This window comes from Glycine max, chromosome 7 (assembly GCF_000004515.6).
Source record: "Glycine max cultivar Williams 82 chromosome 7, Glycine_max_v4.0, whole genome shotgun sequence".
NCBI lineage: Eukaryota > Viridiplantae > Streptophyta > Magnoliopsida > Fabales > Fabaceae > Glycine > Glycine max.
The window spans coordinates 33686186-33707650 of record NC_038243.2 but is presented as its reverse complement, the minus strand read 5'-3'; the positions used below and the strand labels follow the sequence as shown (position 1 = coordinate 33707650).

The window sequence follows — 21465 nt, the reverse complement described above, 5'->3', positions numbered from 1 at the left end:
AGGTCCCCTTGAGAAACCACATTGCGTATGATGACATTGTAAGTATACATGTTCAGCGACATGCCATTCCAAACCATGTCGTGGAACACTCGTTCGGCGTTGTCGACGCGATAATGGTTCGATGCACGTCGAGGACGGCGTTGTAGGAGAGGATGGTGGGGGTGAAGCCGTGGCAGTTGGCTAGGTGGAGGATGGTAAGGGCATTGGGGACGAGGCTGAGGCGGGTGAGGGATTTGATGACAAGGTTGAAGACGGCGGAGGAGGAGTTGGAGGAGCATAGGTGGAAGCTGTCTCGGAGGTGGTGGAAGAGAGCGACGTCGGTGGGGTCAGGGAGGGTGCTGGTGAGGTCCGCAACGAGGGAGTGGGCGATGCGGTAGAGCTTGAAGCGAATGAGTATGTGGAGGGTGAGGCACTTGTAGTGCGGCGTGAAGAAGTTCTGGACCAGAGTATGGGCCTGAGGAGGGGGTGTTGGTTGGATTGGGAATTGAGAAGAATGTAAGAAGAGGGATGCGAGAGTCTTTGAGGGTGGCATTTTAGAAACGTGATTGCTTTGTCGCCTATGAGAGCATGGTTTGAAGAAGAAGAGAGAGTAATAGCTGTTGTAGTTGTAGAAAGCCAACGCTGCTGATTGTGAGGTTTGGGGAAAACCATTGTGTTTTGGCAGTGATACGATACAACAACACATCAACAATTTCAAAAATTAGAAGTTTGAATCTACTAGGACCCAAGAAGCACAATGCAACACACTAATCCTAATGAAGAGACCTACTGGTACCACCCTTTGTCTCCCTACATGTAACATCCTTTCAAAGAATTCACACCACGAAAAAAAAAGTGATTAATTTGTGTAAAAAATTTAGAATTAAACATTTATTTTAATAAAATAAATAATTTTTTATATTTTAATGTAATTATCTAAATTATTTGTGTTTAAAAAACAATTTTTTATTTATTTTGATAAATAAATCCTAATCGTCTTGTAAAATAAGTGATTATTTTAAAAAAATTATTTTAAAATTACTTATTTTTTAGGAGAAAAAATTACTTGTTTTAATTTTAGACAAACTGTGTTACTATACTCCTTTGTCAAAATTATCCTTGATTTTACTCTCCACTTAATTACTTCTTGACATAGAATAATTAATAGACTAGTTTATTTAAATTTATTTTAATAAAATAAGTAATTTTTTATTTTTTAAAATATTTATCTTAACTATTTCTGTGTAACAAAAGTAGTTTTCTGCTTATTTTGAAAAGTAAATTTTATATACTTATTAAATAAGTGTTTATTTTATAAACATTTATTTTAGAATTATTTATTTTATGTTTAAATAAACTAATTCAAAATTTGGAGAAAAAATATTATAATTAATAAAAAAAATAATACATCATACTTTTAGAAAAAAAAATTATAATGATAAAATAAAAAGAAATAAAGATGGTGATAGTACTCAAGAAACTGGGTTGACTTCACCCATCCCTTCAATGCTTCAACAAATGGGAAACGCTGCTGAAACTTACAATGGAGTAATATTTAATTATTAGTTTTTTAATATAAGAGTAATATTTAAATTAAAATGTACTTATCGGATAAATGTTTTTAACAAAGAAAAATATTAGAAACACATAATATTTAACATACTCTTTTGAAAAAAATTAATTAGTTAAAATTTATCAAAAATAATATATCATATTTTATATATTTTTTCTTGATTTTATAGTTTTCAGTAGATTTTGTGTTAGAAAGTGTTCCTAACACTCTTGTTTTAACAATTTCATTAAATTGTATTTATTATATATGATAAGGCTGTTGAAACTTACAAAAACTATTTAGAAAGTGTTGTATTTATTGTTGCAATCTCTTAATTTGGAGGTCATGATTTTTTTTTTTAATTTTGGATTTTAGTCTTTATTAAAAATTATTCATTTTAGTCTCTCACATGAATATGCTCAGATGAAAGAATAATAAATTTATAATTTGTAACAACTTTTAAACATCAAAATTTGGTTTCTGATTTTTAGCCACATGCTAAAACTTACATTTTAAAATCACGATAAAATATCAATTTACTCCCTCCCTCCCATTAATTGTTTTGTAGGGTTTGTTAAAAGAAAAGTAAATTAAACTTGAAAATTTTATAAACACCAATACACATGTTTCACAAATTGGAAGAGCTAGATTTACTTAATATGAAAGAGTAATTATGATCGTACTAATATCAACACAACTAGAAAATGTTTGCAAGTTACACTACAATATATATAACCTATGAAAAAATTACTTACAAATTTGACGTATAAAATTGTAGAAAATTTTAGGGTGGACAAGCTACTAAGTTGTCAACCGGTGGATAATCTTTTTTTACCCTTAGATATATTAATAAAAAAATTGAACGCACCAGATTTAATGTATTAAAAATTTTATAATTAATTCTTATTGATTAATTAAAATTATTTAATCCCACTAATCACTCGTTTCTCTCTCAGAAAGTTTGAACCTCGATCCCTCACCTCCCCTTTGTTGGAAATAAGGCTTTTTATGTTTAGGAATATTGGAGACTTTGAATAGAAACTTGATAGGAAGGAGAATTCTTTATGGAGGTGAGAATTTTGTATTTTTACTTGATACAAATGTGTAGGATTACATCTCTATTTATACTACTCTAAGGAGAACTCTAGACACACTAATTCTAGAGAGTTCTCAACTCTAGAGATCCAAAGAGTATTCTAGGGAATATTACAACCATAAGAAATATCTAGACACTCCAAACACTACAAGAATTCTCTAGAAACATGACCCATAATTACTTAAGCCCAAAATAACTAAGTCCAAGGAACCAAATAATTAATTTAGGCCCAAATCAAGTTTATATTTCAACATCCCCCCTTAAACTTGATTTGTGACTCCAAGCATACTCCTTAGCTTCACGAAAGTTTCCAACTTGAGTGGCTTTGTGAAAATGTCGGCAGCTTGATCTTGAGACATCACATACTTCAACTTTACCTCCTTCTTCTCAATGCATTCTCTTATGAAGTGGTAACGGGTGTCGATGTGCTTACTTCTTTCATGAAAGACTGGATTCTTTGCCAAAGCGAGTGCTGATTTATTGTCAACACATATTTCCATAGGTTCTTCTTGTGGCATTTTTAACTCTTTCAACAAGTTTCTTAGCCAAATTGCATGACAAACGCATGATGTGGCAGCGACATACTCGGCTTCACAAGTTGATAGTGTGACTATTGGTTGCTTCTTGGACAACCAAGTGAAAGCAGTATCTCCCATAAAGAACACAAAACCAGTGGTGCTCTTTCTATCATCCAAGTCTCCACTCCAATCGCTATCACTATAGCCAACAATGTCATAATTGTCAGAAGAGTAATAGTGCAAGCCAAAGTTTGTTGTACCTTTGATGTATCGAAGGATTCTCTTTGCCGCCTTGAAGTGAGTTGTGGTTGGAGCTTCCATGTAGCGACTTACTACTCCTACAGCATAGAGAATATCCGGCCTTGTACATGTCAAGTAACGTAAACTTCCAACCAAACTTTTGTAAAGAGTTGGATCCACATTCTCTCTTTTTTCATGCTTGCTCAACTTGTTGCCACATTCCATCGGGGTGCTAACTGGATTGGCATCATCCATCTTGAACTTCTTAAGGACATCTTTGGCATAGCCTTATTGGGTGATGAAAATTCCTTTGTCTTCTTGTTTTACTTCGATGCCGAGATAATATGCCATGAGCCCCATATCCGTCATCTCAAATTCATTTGACATATCTTTCTTGAACTCTTTGAACATGCTTGGATTGTTCCCTGTAAAGATCAAGTCATCTACATACAAACACACAATCAAAGTATCTCCACTTTGCGCTTTGATATAGAGTGCATGCTCATATGGACACTTGATGAAGTTCTTTTCTTGAAAGTACTTGTCGATTCGAACATTCCAAGCTCTCGGTGCTTGCTTGAGACCGTACAACGCCTTCTTCAACTTCAAGACTTTTTCTTCTTGCCCTTTTACTTCATAGCCTAGTGGTTCCTCAATATAGACTTCTTCTTCGAGAAAACCATTCAAGAAGGCTGACTTCACATCCATTTGATAGATCTTCCATTTATTTTGGGCTACCAAAGAAATGATCAGTCTAATAGTTTCAAGACGAGCAACAGGAGCAAATACCTCATCATAGTCAATTCCTTGTCTTTGACTATAGCCTTTAGCCACCAATCTTGCTTTGTATCTCTCCACATCTCCTTTAGCATTCTTCTTTGCCTTGTACACCCATCTTACTCTGATTGCTTTGTGTCCTCGTGGAAGTGTAGTAAGTTCCCACGTATCATTCTTCGTGATTGACTTGATTTCTTTGTCCATGGTGTCTTTCCACTTTATGTTTTCCGCCGCTTCTTGATAGCTTAGAGGCTCACAATCACCAAAAAGACAAAAGAGGTTAATGTCGTTTAGGTTTTTGGTTACCTCATAAATCTCTTCAATGCTCCTTAGTCGCGGTGTCCTCTCACTTGAACTTGTTTCATCCAGCCTTGGTGTCGGTGAGGCAGGTGGTGTAATATGTTCCTCTATGATTGGTTGTTCAATTTCATCATCTTCTTCAAAATAAGGAAGAAAATCATACTTATCTTCTTGAACACTCCAATCCCAACAATCTTCTTCGTCGATCTCCACGTCGCGACTTATGACGATCTTTCTACTATTTGGATTATAGAGCTTGTACCCCTTGGATCTTGAGTCGTAACCCACAAACATGTACTTCTCACTTTTATCATCGAGCTTTGTCCTCTTTTCGTCTGGAACATGGGTATAGGCAATGCTTCCAAACACTTTGAGGTGAGAGATCCCGGGCTTCCTTCCACTCCATGCTTCTTGTGGTGTCTTCTCATGCACGCTTCTTGTTGGAAACGGTTTGTTAGGTAAACTGCACATGCCACTGCTTCAGTCCAAAACTCCTTCGGCATCTTCTTGCTCTTGAGCATGCTTTGCACCATGTTAAGTATGGTCCGGTTCTTTCTCTCTGCTACTCCATTTTGTTGTGGCGATCTTGGCACTGTCAGTGGGCGACGAATTCCATGGTCTTCACAATATTTGTTGAACTTATTTGAAGTGAACTCTCCTCCTCGATCAGATTTCATGGCCTTGATGGAAAGACCACTTTCTTTCTCCACGAGGGCTTTGAACTTCTTAAAGTTTTCAAACACTTCTGATTTCTCCTTCAAGAAATAAACCCAGGTTTTTCTGGAATAATCATCAATAAAGAGGAGAAAGTACTTATTCTTACCAAATGAATTAGGTTTGATTGGTCCACAGACATCGGTGTGTATGAGCTCTAGCGGCTTTGTTGCTCTTGTTGTTGATTCCTTTGGAAAACTTTTACGAAATTGCTTCCCAATTAGACATCCTTCGCAAAGTTGGTCTGGGTGGTTGATGCTAGGCAAGCCTCTCACCATCTCCTTCTTCGCTAAACGTTCTAGACCGTCGAAGTTGAGGTGCCCGAATCGTAGATGCCATAGCCACGAAGAGTCGGTATAGCAAGCCTTGAGACACTTTGCAACATAATTTTGAATGTTCAAGAGGAACATTCTATTCTTTGACATAGGCACCTTAGCAATCAAGTTATGTCTACAATCTCTTAAGAAAAGACTATGTTCTTTCAAATGGATGTCATAGCCTTTCTCTAATAATTGTCCCAAGCTCAAAATATTATTCTTCATGTTAGGCACATAGTAGACATTGGATATGAATTGATAACTCCCATTCTTCAAATGTATGAGAATTTTACCTTTGCCTTTGACTGGTATCTTTGAGTCGTCTCTAAATGAGACATCGCCAGTTGCCGCTTCATTGATCTCCACGAACATGCTTTGATCGCCGCACATGTGGTTGCTTGCGCCGGTGTCGAGGTACCACTTGTTTCTTTTCTCTTCAAATTTGTTTTGGCACGCGAGTAGCAAAGTTTCTTCTTCTCCGCCTTTTTCTTCTACAAAGTTAGCTTTCTCTTCAACCTTCTTCGAGAATCTACACTCGGATGCGTAGTGACCAATCTTGTTGCAATTGAAGCACTTGATTTGTGATTTGTCATACCTCGACCATGAATTTCCTCTTCCACGACCTCTTGTTACTTGTGGATTCCAACTTCTTTCTCCATTGTTGAATTTGTTGGAGTGGTTGTTGTAACCACCTCTTCTTTCTCCTCCATCTCCTCGTCCACGTCCACGATCTTGGCCGCGACCTCGTCCTCTTTGGCTCTTGTAATTTGCATAGTTTGCTTCCTTTACATTAAGTTGTAGTAGTTGCTCCGTAGCCTCCTTTTGTTTAATTTTTCTCTTTTGCTTTTCTTCGTATGCTTGTAAGGAACCCATGAGTTGCTCAATAGTCATGGTATTTAAATCTTTGTTTTCTTCAATGTTGGTAACAATGAAGTCAAAACTTGGATTTAAAGTTCGAAGTATTTTTTCCATGACCTTCACCTCATCAACATCTTCACCATTTCTTTTAAGTTGATTGACTACGGCCAATACTCGAGAAAAATAATCAGAAATTGACTCGGACTCCTCCATAAACAAACGCTCAAAGTCACCTCTAAGAGTTTGAAGACGAATCTTTTTTACCTGCTCAACTCCTTTGTTGCAAGTTTGAAGCTTATCCCATGCTTCTTTGGCCGTCGTTGCGTTGGATATCTTCTCAAATGTATCTTCATCCACCGATTGATAAATGAGAAAGAGAGCTTTCTTGTCTCTCTTTCTTGACTCCTTCAACGTCTCCTTTACACCTTGGCTTAGCGAGGCTTCATCTTGCTCCTCGAAGCCATTCTCTACGATATCCCACACATCTTGAGCTCCTAGTAGCGCCTTCATCTTGATACTCCAATTATCATAGTTGTTCTTTGTGAGCATCGGCATTTGGAAAGGAAAACCTCCATTCGCCATCTTTTGAGGATCTTGAAGCTCTGATACCACTTTGTTGGAAATAAGGCTTTTTATGTTTAGGAAAAGTGTTTAGGAATATTGGAGACTTTAAATAGAAACTTGATAGGAAGGAGAATTCTTTATGGAGGAGAGAACTTTGTATTTTTGCTTGATACAAATGTGTAGGATTACATCTCTATTTATACTACTCTAAGGAGAACTCTAGACACACTAATTCTAGAGAGTTCTCAACTCTAGAGATCTAAAGAGTATTCTAGAGAATATTACAACTATAAGAAATATCTAGACACTCCAAACACTACAAGAATTCTCTAGAAACATGACCCATAATTACTTAAGCCCAAAATAACTAAGTCCAAGGAACCAAATAATTAATTTAGGCCCAAATCAAGTTTATATTTCAACACCCTTCCCCTCCTCCCTCTGTCACTACTTCATAGTTTAGATGCCAACGGTCAACTTCTCGTCAGCGGTGGCAATGTTGTTGGTTTCAGCGACTCATCATCATAACCATGCACTCTACTCGACACCATATTTCTGTTGTCCTAAACAACAACACATGAAGACACACTACTTTCCTCCTCACCTTACGCATGTTGCCCCGTCACCACACCAACTCTGACTTCGGGCTCAACACTAGTAAAGAACCAGATTTGAACTTCAAGCACATCATGATGATGATAAAATCTTGCACGAATGCACACAATGCATAGGTCGATTTCATATTTGAATGTTTTTTTTTTCAGATCTGAGTGCGCTTTAAGCGCAAGACGAAGACAAAATCTCGCACAGACGCGTACGATGCGTAGATCGATTTCCAATCTGAGTGTTTTCTTTTTCAGATCTAAGGTAGGTGAGGACACTCCCTTTGTGCTTCAAGTGTGACAACGGAAAAATCCTTCACGGACACACACAATTTGGAAGTCATGATTCTAGATTTGAGTTTTTTTCTTTCCAGATCTGAGATTGGCGATGTGTGGTTAGTGAGAATCGCGAAGCAGCGATGGTTCATGAAACATGTGGTGCAACCTAAATCTAGCCGCGGTTCACGAAATGTCATCATTAAGCAGTATTGCTCAACCTAGTGGCACCGCCGTCGATAATAAGAACATTCATGAGTGAACCTGGATCACAAAGTAGTGACGGAGGAGGAGCCGTTTAGAGAGAAAAAAATGTGATTGGGGTGAATTAATTAGTTTTAATTAACAAATAAAAATTATTAATTTTGTTTAATATGTTGAATCTATTGAATCAAAGATTGAAGACTTGAATATTAGTCTTAGGATTTTGGTTTATGATTTTACAATGTCAAACACGTTTTAAAAGATGTGATATTTGTATTAAATGTTATAAGATTAGGAATGAGTGCTAGATTAAGTCTTAGTTTTTCTTTATCCATGATTAGTGTGAATCAAACATGATAGATAGATGGATTTATTTCAAAGTTTCTTAGAAGCAATTAGTTCGACTCAGTGTAATCGATTACAAAGTTATGTAATCAATTATAAAGTGTTAGAACAAGCAACAAAACACACTTTTATTTGAAATTTGACTAAAGTAATCAAATTAATCGATTACTAGTTTCAGTTATTGATTATAAAGCTAGTTTTAGAAGAAGGAAGACTTTGTGACTCGAGATAATCGATTACCACATTTGATAATTGATTACTCCAGAACCTCAGAAGCTTGAGAAGCTCTTCGTGAAATGAAATAATTGATTGCCACATTCTATAATTGATTATCATGTTTCTAGAAATGTAGAACAAAGAGGAATTTTAATGAAATAATTGATTACCATATTTGATAATTGATTAAATTTGTTTTGACAGTTAAAATTATAAATATCCTCACTTGTTCTTTCTCACTAGTGACTCTTGATATAATCTTATCTTTTAGAAGACATTTTTTTAGAGTCATCTAAGAGAATTACTCTACATTTCTTCAAGAGATTCAAGTTGATCAATATTCATTCATTCTTCATCATGAGTTGATCATCTATGGAAGAACTTGAAGATGTTGTGATCTACTCATAAAGGTGTGCTCAATCCAATTCTTATTTCTTTCTACTTTCATAATTTTGGTTAGGGTTACCATGGGTTTTTCGAGTTGTTAGGATTTAAAGTCTTGTTCTTTCTCTTGTAGGGTTCAAGGGAGAGGTAGAATTTTAGGAAATTGTATGCATATAGTGTTTGTACTTAGTTCTCTAATAGTGAAAGTTCTAAGGGATCTTAGAACATCTGGGTGTAGGTCCTCTTGAGGATTGAATCAGTATAAATTCTATATGTGATTCTCTCTTGGTAATGAAATTGACGTGAAAGGACCATAAACTTTGTTTTTCTAATTTTCTTGTATTTATTGTTTTCATTGTTTGATAATCATTCTTAATAAAGTTCTTGAGAAAACCTTAATTATATAAAGGGTTATGTTTTAATTGAATAAAAATCATGAAGAGGTAAAGATTTACAAAAGAATCTATTTAACCCCTACTTTTAGAGTCTCGACTATTCCAACAAAATCCGGTACATCTAATTTTTTTATTTATATATATAGTGGTCAGTAAAGATTGTCCATCAATGGACCACTTAATAACTCTTCCACCATAGCAAGCATCATAAAATTAGTAATAGATTAAGTTTTCCTCCTTATATAAATTTATATTATTATTATATTGTAAATTATGGTTTTCTCTCTGTGTTATGGAATCTCAATTGAAAGTGTTCTATTTAATTTTATATTATTATTATATTGCAAACCATTGTTTTTATTTTATTTATTTAATTTATTGAGTTCTTATTTAGTGTTGTCGCTGTAGTGAGTGGGTGAGATAGCGGTCAAAATGGGGGCTTGGAATCAATTTGCAAGTATAGTTGGTTAGGCGTGAAGGATACTAGCAAGGTTTTGAGTGACACGTGTTGGGAGAGAGCATGTATTTAGTGACCGTGAGAGCGACAAGGGTGTGGTTCAGTTCAATGTATCATCAAGGAATGGATCTCTTGTTGGATTGGGTGTCAATATCTCTCAATTATTATGCAATCAAAGGTCATAACTTTATTTATTCAATAGGCGTACTTTTAGTCTCCTATTATTTTTAAAAATTAATTTTGGTCTCTCCTTTTCTTTTTTTTTGCATGAATTTGGTCCTTTACTATTTTAATTGTGAAATTTTTGTCAACTTGTTAACTTGACATCCAATGTTTAATGAAATGTTAATTTGAGACTGTCATGCAGTGTCACATCAACATTTTTGTTCAATATTAAACATCAATTTAAAAATTTAATAAATGAACTAAAATATCAAAATTAAAATAGTAAAGAGGTTAAATTTCCACAAAAAAGTAAAGAGACCAAAATCAAATTTTAACAATAATAGGAAGACCGAAAGTGTAATTAATTCCTTTTAAATAATTATGTAAAAATAAAAATGTGTTTGCATGCACGTGCATGTGTGTGCATACACGTGCATGTGTGCATGCACGGGTGTGTTATATTACCCCCACAACATCAAAATTATAGATTTGTCATTGCTTATGTTATTAACTAGATTCATAAGCTTGTGATTCCTTTCCTTGTTAACCCTTTTACAAGTGAATGTAGCTCCACCTCTGTTGAAGGTGTGGATGCATCTAAGTCAAATATTATTCTTGTACTATTGAAGCACTTGTGTGAAGTTGGACTAAGGAAGCATAAAATTCACCTTGGACGTTAAAGAAAATTTCATGCTTCCCTTTCTTTACTATTGTTAACGGTTTGATAAGTGTATCAAATGTCCAAGTAGTAAAGACTCGGAAGTCCGAGTGTCGATTTCCACAAGGACTTTGTTTTGTACTTGCATTGGATAATTTTCAATTTATAAGAGGAAAAGATAAGATGAAGTAAAAGATGAGTAAAGAGAACAATAACTAAATAATAGATATTAGAAGACAAAGGAAATAATAGAACAAAAGAATTAATAGGGAATTCAATGAGATGAGAATGTTAGAACCTAACATGTCTTATTTGCCTAAAATGTATTATTTTTTATTTTTTTTCTATCAATCAGGTGAATTTATCCTACCAACATCTATTAGAATACTTGCCCCTGATGCTTCACGATGACTGGCTTATTTTACCTATCTATCTCCCAAATGTCTTTGCAAAGATTCAATAGATAAAATGCATGAAGTTCTAATTCTAGATGCTTGCTTTGATGCATGGGCATAATGCAATCACTCTATGTCTATCAATGATTTAATTAAGATACCCCTTCCTTTTAGTTATATTAGAAATTATCCTTTATCGAGCGACTAATTCCTAAAACTGATGCATGCAAAACCTTCCTTGTATTCTCATTAAGGATTACCTTATGCCGACTCGGTCTCTTAGAGTGCTCTGAGACTCGGTGTCTTTTCTCCTTGGCTTGAATCTCCTTTTATAGTTGCTGGAGCGGACTTGGGTCTGCGTACTCGCGCTTAGCGCGCTCTGCTTGCTTAGCGCGGGTGCCTGTATTCGTGCTTAGCGCGTGCTGCTCGCTTAGCGTGGGTGCATGTATTCGCATTTAGCGCGCCTCTTCCTCGCTTAGCGCCAATGCTTGTTTTCGCGCTGAGCGTGTCTTGGGCTGGGCCTTTTTTTAACTTTCTACTTATTTTCTTCATTCTTTAAGCTTTTAATCCCTCCTTTTCATATCTACAAGCCATGAATAGAAAAAACATCAATTCTTAATAATTAAGCATAAATAACTGCTAAGTAATCATTTTAAGGATATTTTCATTATATTGTTATCATAAAAAACAACGCATATTTAGCAGTTATCAAAATCCCCCAAATTAAGAACTTTGCTTGTCCCCAAGCAAAAAAATAAAATGAGAGCAGACTTTGAATGCTCCAACACTTTTAATAGGTGTAATTTTTCAAATTCCCTCAGCTGGACCTTCTTGCATTTGCTATGGTCCTTCAATGGAAGCATAAAAAACATTGAGATAGAATTGGTCAGTAGCAGAAACCAATCAGGTTGGCTTGCCTCACTTTCCTCACAAGGTTTTAGTGTTTCTCTCTGCGCACAAGTGTCTTGAATGAGTGTTTAAAATTTCTACAACCTGCAATTAATGTTCCCAATTTTGCACTTCATCTCAGTTAAAGTTATCCTGCTTACACTTGGTGGATCATTACGGACTTTTATTGGCTTGTAATGTGGCCTGACTATTCAAAGAAATTATGGTTTTTCTAGGATTTCAAAAATTAGGGCTATAAGAGAGCATTTATCCTAAAAAAACTTCTGTTTATTCAGCCTAGACTTATTTGTTTTTCAGCCGCAATTTATTGTTCTAACAACACTTATGGAACCTATTTATTTTTTGCCCTTATTCTTCTCTTTTTTTTTTTAGGAAAGACAGTTTGGGCTTAAAAGTTTTTTGAGGGTGCCTTATTGTGTTTTGTTTCACCTTCGTAAGACAATCTTTATCCTAACCCACCCCCCAATTTGGGGCATATCATGACTAAAGCCCTTATGCTTTCTTAAACACTAAAACAAGGTAGAAGATAATTAAAATAGGCTTAGGGGTTTTACAAAAAAACATGATTATCATTTTTGGCTCAAATAAGGTGTAAGGGATAAATTTTTATCAAAGGTTGGTTTTTTGGCTAAGTGGCTGAAAAAACAAAAGAGAAACAAGGCCTTGATCATTTCCACCTCATGTAATTAATCTAACAATCTAAGAATGATGCAAAATCAGGAAATTCAAAACAAACGTTCTCTCACAAGTAAGTTTCACACAACTCACCAAGACATGACAAAGTTGTTAGCTTACCGCACCATGATTTCTTTCAGACAGGCTAATCTTTTCTCTCTTTGTTGTGATTCATAGTCCATTACTTGAACTAACACTTGCCTTCATGGAACCAACATTTTCACAAAATTGGTATGCAACATTTCAAGTGTTTGAGTCCTTTTAGAAAAACCCTTAGCAATAGTGACTTCATAAATATTATGCAATTGTTTGAGAGAAATCAAATAAAATAAAACAAAAGATATAATAATTGAATTTAAATAACATTTATTTATAGACCAAGTTCTTAAAATAATAAAACAAAATAAAATCATGCTTCTTCAACCCAAGTCTGGATATGGGCCCCAATCAGCAGCTGCCAGGTCTGCCATGATGTCATCCCCAGCTCTAACCTCGGTAGACTCTCTTGCCTCAGATGGCTCACCCCCCCCCCCCCACCCCCATCAATAGAGGGATGGACTCCTGGCCAAGAAACCTGCTGAATGAAGGCCTCTAGGGTTACCAGTGGTGGGTCCATCCCCAGGTGTATGGAAAGTCTTTGAAGACCTTGGACAATGATCTAATGGCCCTGATAGATGGACTAAAGCGTCTGACTATGTGGGTCCATCGGAGCTGAGGTGGATGGTGATTGGCGGCGGGCTGCAGGTGGAGGAGGAGGCTGTGTTGGAGGCAGGGCGTCTGGTGCGGCAACTCTGGCGTCGGCACAGTGGGGCCCTGGGAAGGCGATGGATGGGTCAGCAAGGTTCCAACAATTCTTCTTTATGTAGGCCAAGTTAATCACAAGGCTCAGTGATTCAAAGGTCAGGGTGTCAAAAACGACCCCCTGAGCGTCACACAACGTTGTGATCAACGCCGGGAACCCCAACGGAGAAGTGCTGGACTGAGCGATCTGCGTGATTTGACCTGAAATGAAGCTGCCCAACTCCATGTCTATCTTCATCACCAATCCATATATCAGCCTTTCCCTGTCAACATTAAGATTAGAAGTGTGAGAGGTAGGGGCAAGGTTAAAGTAAGAAAGTATGCTCCATGTCTGAGCGAGCGTGGTGAGATCCTTTCACAACAGCTTCCATGGGGCCCCGTCAGCATTCAGGATGAATCCTCCTCCGAGTGTGCATAACGCTGCCACGATGGCCTGATGATATGGGTACATGTGTAGGTACTAGGAGTGCGTCATATATTCTTCTCTGTCAGTAAGGACGATGGGGGTGTCAAAAAAATCATTAATGGTCTCCGCATCGAAATGGATGACATGCCCCCGCACCTTGCATTATTTTGGAGTGCCGTCCTCTGGATCATAGATGTTGGAGTAGAATTCTTTGACCATAGTGACGTCGATCTGCTTCTCCAAGAGTTTGGTAAGAACCTGATGCCATTGTCTCCATTGGAGCTCTCCGTAAAATTCATCGAACATGCCTGCGGAGAGCTCCACGTTCCTCTCCGGTAAGATGATCTGAATGTGAATGTTGTCTTGCTATATGTGCCAAGCTGTCTCAGAAGTGAAGCGAGAGGAATCCCAGGTGTATTCCCCCCCCTTGTGTGGGCACTGCTCGGCATTTCCGTGGGGTCATCTAAAAAAATTAGAAATAGGACTAGATTTAACAAAAATAGGGGTACAAATAGTAAAACAATTAAATAACTAAAGCTAAATTAGAAAAATATGGTGCTAAGCCCCAAGGGCGCACTTAACGCCCATTCTTGAGTCTCTGGGCTTTAGCGTTGCAGCTCACTTAGCGTGAGCTGTGCACTAAGCAAGTTTATCCATATTCATGACATAGTTACTCGCTTAGTATGTTGGACAAGTGGCCTCAATAACTTAAGAGGGGGGGGGGGGGTGAATTAAGTTAAAAAAATTCTCATTTAATTGACTTCTAAATCCCCTTTTAAATATATATGTTAATAATATTGAAGATGAAGATGAAAATTATATCAACAAAATACTTCAAGTGTGCAAGATAAATAAAATATGCAAGATAAAGTAATTAAGATAGGGAAGAGAGGAATGAAACTCAGTTTATCCTGGTTCGGCCACTTCCTGTGCCGACATCGAGTCCTCAAGCAACCCACTTGAGATTTCCACTAACATTGTAAAATTCCTTTTTATAACTTCTGACATCTCGAGGGATCCCTTTCCCTTGTTTTTAGGAAACTCACAATTCAAGAGACAAATAGCTTCTTGATCTCAACAAGTCTTTAAAGAAAGTACAAATGCTTTTCTCTCTTTTAGAGAATAAGATAGAAGATGAAGTTCTTAGAAGAATCCTTAATTGATTTGCAAGTGTTTGGCCAATGATTTGTTTTTGAGAGGATAAGACAATAAGGTTATGAAAAACTCTCTAAAAATTTTTGTAGATAAGTCACATATTTATAGGCCCTTGGTGGGTTTTCAAAAACTTATGAAGGAATGTGACTTTTCACAGTAACTTTTAAAATTTCCTCATTGGTAATCGATTACAACTCTTTGGTAATCAATTACACAGTTATGTAATGAGGAGTCATGACTTTTCAATTTGAATTTTTGTAGTTCCATTACTGGTAATCGATTGCAGACAAGTGGTAATCGATTACAGATTTCAAATTTGAAATTTCAAATTTCAAATTTTCAGAAAAAGCTTTTTAAAATAATTTTTCTTCTAGTAATCGATTACAATGCCTGGTAATCGATTACCAGTGGAAAAATGCCTTTTTCAGAAAATGTTAAAAATATTTTAAAACCATTTTATAATTAATTTAAAAACTATGTTGTGAGGCCAAACCTTTGCAATTACTAAGAGACTCTTTTAACAAAGATAGACTAAGACTTAGCTTTCTTCTTGATCTTTGTTTTCTTGGTCTTGATTTGGACTTGAAATAAAACTTGTGTTGCTTTTGTCTTGGCATCATCAAAACCTTCATACACATTCATTCACATCGCACACTTAGCCATCTTTTTCAGCTGCTAAGAACTCGCTTAGTGCGCTGTGTCGTGCTTAGCGAGTTCATCCCAAACCACACCCTTCTCATCCAAATTGCTCATTCTCGCTAAGCCTGATGTGAGGCTTAGCAAGTTGGTACCTAAACAAAAATCCAGTAACATAAAACACAATTAGTTTACCTTATAAGCGGAGAGTGTGTGAGTGAGAATAGATGAAGATTTAGAGTGTGAAGAGGAGATGAGTGAAGAGAAGGGATGAGTTAGGCACAAGAAAAATGAAAATGAGAGGGGAAAGAAATATTAAAAAAGGCTGGAAGTTGGGGAGTTTTGGGCAGTTTCGAAATCTGCCAGCAGTTATGGCATTAGCGCTTAGCGAGCAGTGGCCGCTAAGTGCATCGAGGGCAACGTCCCTTAGTATCCCCCCAAAAATTTGAATATAAATTTACCTGCGCGCTTAGCAAGAGTGTCTCGCTTAGTGCCAGTCTCGCCAGATGCGTGCCTCAAGCCCAACATCCATTGCTTCCTGCACCCTTGAAATCAATATATACAACTATTAGGCTTTTTTTATACCATAATTGAGAACAAAAATTAACAAAAAATGTTGGGTTGCCTCCCAATAAGCGCTTAATTTATCATCTTTAGCTAGACATTATTCTTCATTTTATGGATCGTTCAAGTAGACAATGCTTGTTAATATTTCTAATTGGCCTCCATTTATAAATTTTTAAGCATTGTCCGTTGACGATCCATCTTTTCTCAAGAGTGCCTGCTGTAGGGTCCACCAATTCCTCAACTCCATGGGTTCTTACTTCTTTGATCACGAATGGTCCTAACCACTTTGACTTTAGGTTCCCTAGAAATAATCCGAGTTTGGAGTTGAAGAGCAAGACTTGTTGCCCTGGCTGGAAGTTCTGTCTCTGTAACTTCTTGTCATGGTACGCCTTTATCTTTTGCTTATAAATCTTAGATGATTCATAGGTGTTCATCCTTATTTCTTCTAACTACAACAATTGTAATTTCCTCTTCTATCAAGATGCAGCTTCATCAAAGTTAAGCAGTTAGAGGGCCCAAAAAGGTTTGTGCTCCAATTCTATCGGTAGCTGGCATGCTTTCCCATAGACCAGCTAAAATGGTGATAGGCCTATGGCAGTCTTGAATGCAGTCCTGTAAGCCTAGAGAGCGTCATCTAGCTTCAAAGCCCAATCCTTTCTTGATGATGCGATAGTCTTCTCAAGGATTCGCTTTAGCTCTTTATTTGAGACTTCTACTTAGCCATTTGTCTGGGTATGATAAGGTATGGCCACCTTATGTCTGACATTGTAATGCTCCAGAACCTTCTTTAGTTGCGCATTGCAGAAGTGTGTTCCCTCATCACCGATCAGGGCTCGTGGTACTCCAAAATGGGAAAAAGATGTTTTTCTTTAAGAATTTTATCACTACCTTGGCATCATTCTTGGGGGTGGCTATGGCTTCCACCCACTTAGACACGTAATCAACAGCTACCAGGATATAGATATTCCCGTACGAAGATGGGAGAGGAATCACAAAGTCAATTCCCTAGCAGTCAAAGATTTCTACCTTCATTATGTTTTGAAGAGGCATCTCGTTTCTTCTAGAAATCCCCCCTGTTCTTTGGCACTTGTCACATCGACGCGCATAATTATGAGTGTCTTTGAAGATTGAGGGCCAAAAGAAACCTGCTTGTAGCACCTTTGCTATTGTCCTATCTCTGATGTGGTGACCGCCATATGGTGAACTATGGCAGTACTAAAGGATGCTCTGTGTTTCCTCCATCATAACACACCTCCTCAGCAGATTGTCTACTCCTAACTTGAATAAATGTGGATCATCCCACACATAGAAGCGGACATCATGTAGAAATTTATTCCGCTGACTCCAGTTAAGCTCTTCGGGGATGACTCCTGTGACTTTGTAGCTGGCCACATTAGCAAACCAAAGTCTTGTGGTGGCTTGTAAGAGGAACTTATCAGGAAATTCTCCCCTTACCTCTAGTGCTTCTTTGGTCACTTCTTCATTCTTTGACCGAGAGAGGTGATCAGCTACCACATTCTCGTATTCCTTTTTGTCCTTGATAACTATATCAAATTCTTCTATGAGCAGGACCCATCTAATCAAACTTGGTTTTGAATTTGCTTTGGTGAGAAGGTGCTTCATGGTGGCATGATTAGTAAAAATCACTACCTTTGACCCCACCAAGTATGGCCTGAATTTTTCTAAGGCAAAGACAATGGCTAACATCTCCTTCTCCGTAGTGGCATAAGTCATCTGTGCTTCATTGAGAACTTTGCTAGCATAGTAAATGGCATGGAATGTCTTGTCTTGCCTCTGTCCTAGGACTGCACCCACTACATAGTCACTAGCATCATACATTAGTTCAAACTCTTTACTCTAGTCAGGTGCGATCATTACTAGGGCAGTCAAGAGCTTGTCTTTCAGGGTCTGGAAGGCCACTGAACATTCTTCATCAAAATTAAACACAACATCTTCGTTCAGCAGATTGGTCAACAATCTTGCAATTTTGGAGAAGTCTTCGATCTCCTATAGAACCCTACATGTCCTAGGAAGCTCTTGATGCCTTTAGCATTTGATGGTGGTGGCAACTTCTTAATGGCATCAATCTTAGTTCAGTTTACCTCAATACCTCGGGCCAAAATTTTGTGGCCCAAGACTATGCCTTCTCGAACCATGGAATGACACTTCTCCCAGTTTAGAACTAGGTTTGTTTCCATGCATCTTTGTAGCACCATCTCCAAGTTCTTCAAGCAGCATTCAAATGAGAGTCCTAATACCAAGAAGTCATCCATGAATACCTTGATACTTTTCTCCACCATATCTACAAAAATGGCCAACATGCACCTCTGAAATGTGGTAGGTGCATTACATAATCCAAATGGCATCTATCTGTAGGCAAAGACACCAAAAGGGCATGTGAAGGTCGTCTTCTCCTGATCCTTGGGGTCCATCGTAATCTGATTGTATCCAGAGTATCCATCCAAGAAGCAGTAATAAGCCTATCCCGCAAGCCTCTCCAACATCTGGTCCATGAAGGGCAAAGGAAAATGGTCTTTCCTTGTGGCTTCATTGAGCTTGCGGTAATCTATGCACATTCTCCAGCCAGTGATAGTCCTTGTTGGGATTAGATCATTCTTTTCATTCCGAATAACTATCATGCCCCCTTTTTTGGTACCACTTAGACTGGGCTTACCCAAGCACTGTCGGAAAGAGGGGTAGATAAGCCCAACCTCTAGAAGCTTGAGCACCTTTTTTCACACCTCTTTCTTTGTTGATGGGTTGAGCCTTCTCTAGGGCTGTCTAACTGTTCTGTAATCTTCCTCCATCATTATCTTGTGCATATAGTAGGCAGGGATGATTCCTTTGAAATCTGATATGTGCCACCCAATTGCCTCCCCGTGTCTCTTAAGGACCTCTACCAGCGTGTTCTCTTCCTCTGCTGTTAGGTCACTGCTGATCACCATAGGCTTGGTCTCATTCTCCTCCAATAACACATACTTTAGATGGTTGGGTAGGATCTTTATCTCCACCTTGGTCTTCTCGAATGGACTCCCGCTTTTCAATTCTTCAAAACTGGTCCCCCCTATAGGAATATTTTCTTCACGATCTAAGTCTTCCAAGCAAGCCCTTAGATCCTTCTCCTCTTCACTGGTTAGACAATCCACAACATTGATCAAAGCTTTCTCTAGTGAAGTCTGTGTGGTTTGAAGAGTATTGACGTCTTCTTTATCGACCTCCTCCGCCTTAAAGCACCTCATATCTTCCTTTGTATATTTAATTGCTTCGAAAAGGTTGAAGGTTACCTTTTGGTCGTCGACGCTCATTTCCAGATTGTCATTTCCTATATCTACTACACAGTTGGAAGTCAGCATGAAGGGTCTACCTAGGATAAGAGGAATCTTTGTATCTTCTTCTATGTCCATGATGACAAAATCCACCGGCAAAGTAAAGTGGCGGACTTTGACGAAGACATCTTTTACTACCCCGTATGGTCTTATGATTGATTGGTCTGTGAGTTGGAGCGTCATCTTGGTAGGGTCTATCTTCAAGTTTCCAATTCTTCTACACATTGACAGGGGCATCAAGTTTATGTGTGCCCCTAAGTCAATGAGAGCCTTCCTTACTGACACATTCCATATGGTGAAAGGGATTGTCACGCTCCCGGGGTCTTTAAATTTCTTGGGCAACTTCCTCTGTATCACCGCACTGTAGTTGCCTCCCACCACAATGTTTTCATTGTCAATGTACTTCCCTTTCTTGGTGAGGATATCCATCATGAATTTGGTGTAAAACGACATCTGCTGCAAGACTTCCCCAAATGACATGGTTATCTCCAACCCCTTGAATATCTCCAAGAAACGCTTGAAGTAGAGCTCTTTATTCTTCTTTGATGGCATTAAGGGATACGAGGGCTCCTTTAAAGGGGTTGGTGGCTCTTCTTTCCTAGCCTGCCGGGCTAGCTGGCTTTTGGTCTTAGAGGTTAAGACCTTCTTCTCTTCTTCCTTCTTCTCTTCTTCCTCATTCTCTCCTTCTTTGTTTACCCTTCCTTCCTCAAACTGGTCTCCTTCATCTTTCTCTTCTTCTTGCACTCTTCTCTAGCTTTTAGTCAACACCACCCTGCATTCCTCCTTTGGGTTTTTCTTTGTGTTAGCTTCAAAGCTACTAGTGGGTCTTTCAGCCATTTGTTTGGCTAATTGTCCCACTTGTATCTCCAGGTTCTTGATGGATGACTCCATACTCCTGTAGTTGGACATGGATATCTGCATGAATTAATTCAGGGTCTCCTCAAGCTTCCTGGTCTTCTCATAAAGATCTATCCCTTGGTTGGAATTCTGGCCAGGTTGACTTCTTTGCTCCTTGTTAAACTGGTTCCCCGGATGATTCCTCCAGCTTGAGCCTTGTGTGAAATTCCTCCCTTGGTTGAATCCTGACGGTCCTTCTTGGTTATAGCCTTGGAATCCATGGTGATTCTGAGCTCCCATGTAGTTCACTTCCCTAGAAGAATCTTCTTGGGATATGCATTGCCCAGGCTCGTGTGCTTCACCGCAGATATGGCATCCCCCTATTTGCATGACTAAAAAGTGAGACGGACTTACCGCCTGTAGTTGTTGAAGGAGCTTGTTGAGGGTCTCTGTCAGGGCCTCTATCTATCGGGCCAAAAGCTTGTTTTGGGCCAGTGTTGCATCTTGAGCTGTGAGTTCCAAAAGGTTCTTCTTTGTTGGCGTGTAGGCCGGATCACAAAGGATGGCATGATCACTGGCCGCCACGTTCTCTATCAGCTCTGTTGCCTCCTCCGGTGTCTTCAACTTGATTTTCCCCCTGCGAATGCGTCAAGGAGTTGCTTTGACTATGGTTGCAGGCCACCTATGAAGATGTTTAATTACATTGACTTGTTGTACCATGTGTAGGCGTCTTTCTATGTAATCCATAGGAATGGTCAAGCGCCTCGCTAAGTGACTCATCGGGGAATTGATGGAATGAGGATATTTCCATCTTCCCCTCAGCAGTCTTTGACTATGGGAAGTATTTCTTCAAGAACTTTTCGACAACTTCCTCCAGGTCCACAAACTATTTCCTTTAAAGGAGTGTAGCCACCTTTTTGCTTCCCCTGCCAAAGAAAAGGAAAAGAGATTGAGGTGTATGGCATTCTCGGGAACACCAACTATCTTTACCGTGTTGTATATTTTTATGTAGGTGGTGAGATGAGCATAAGGATCCTCATTCGGTAGACTGTGGAAGAGGTTTCTTTGTATCAACTGAATGAGAGAGTGGGGATACAATATGTTGGCCGCTTGAACCTCCATCCTTGCGATACCTGTGAAG

At 38.2% G+C, this 21465-nt stretch overlaps 1 protein-coding gene across 1 annotated transcript; it reads right to left on the bottom strand.

Moving 5' to 3' along the window:
• Window positions 1-18932: 18932 nt before the first annotated feature.
• LOC102660337 (uncharacterized) lies at window positions 18933-20396 on the bottom strand. Its single transcript, XM_006584317.1, has 2 exons — window positions 20346-20396; window positions 18933-20237 (listed from the first exon to the last, which is right to left on the bottom strand). Exons 1-2 carry the CDS (start codon window positions 20394-20396, stop codon window positions 18933-18935), a joined length of 1356 nt encoding a protein of 451 aa, XP_006584380.1.
• Window positions 20397-21465: the final 1069 nt, after the last annotated feature.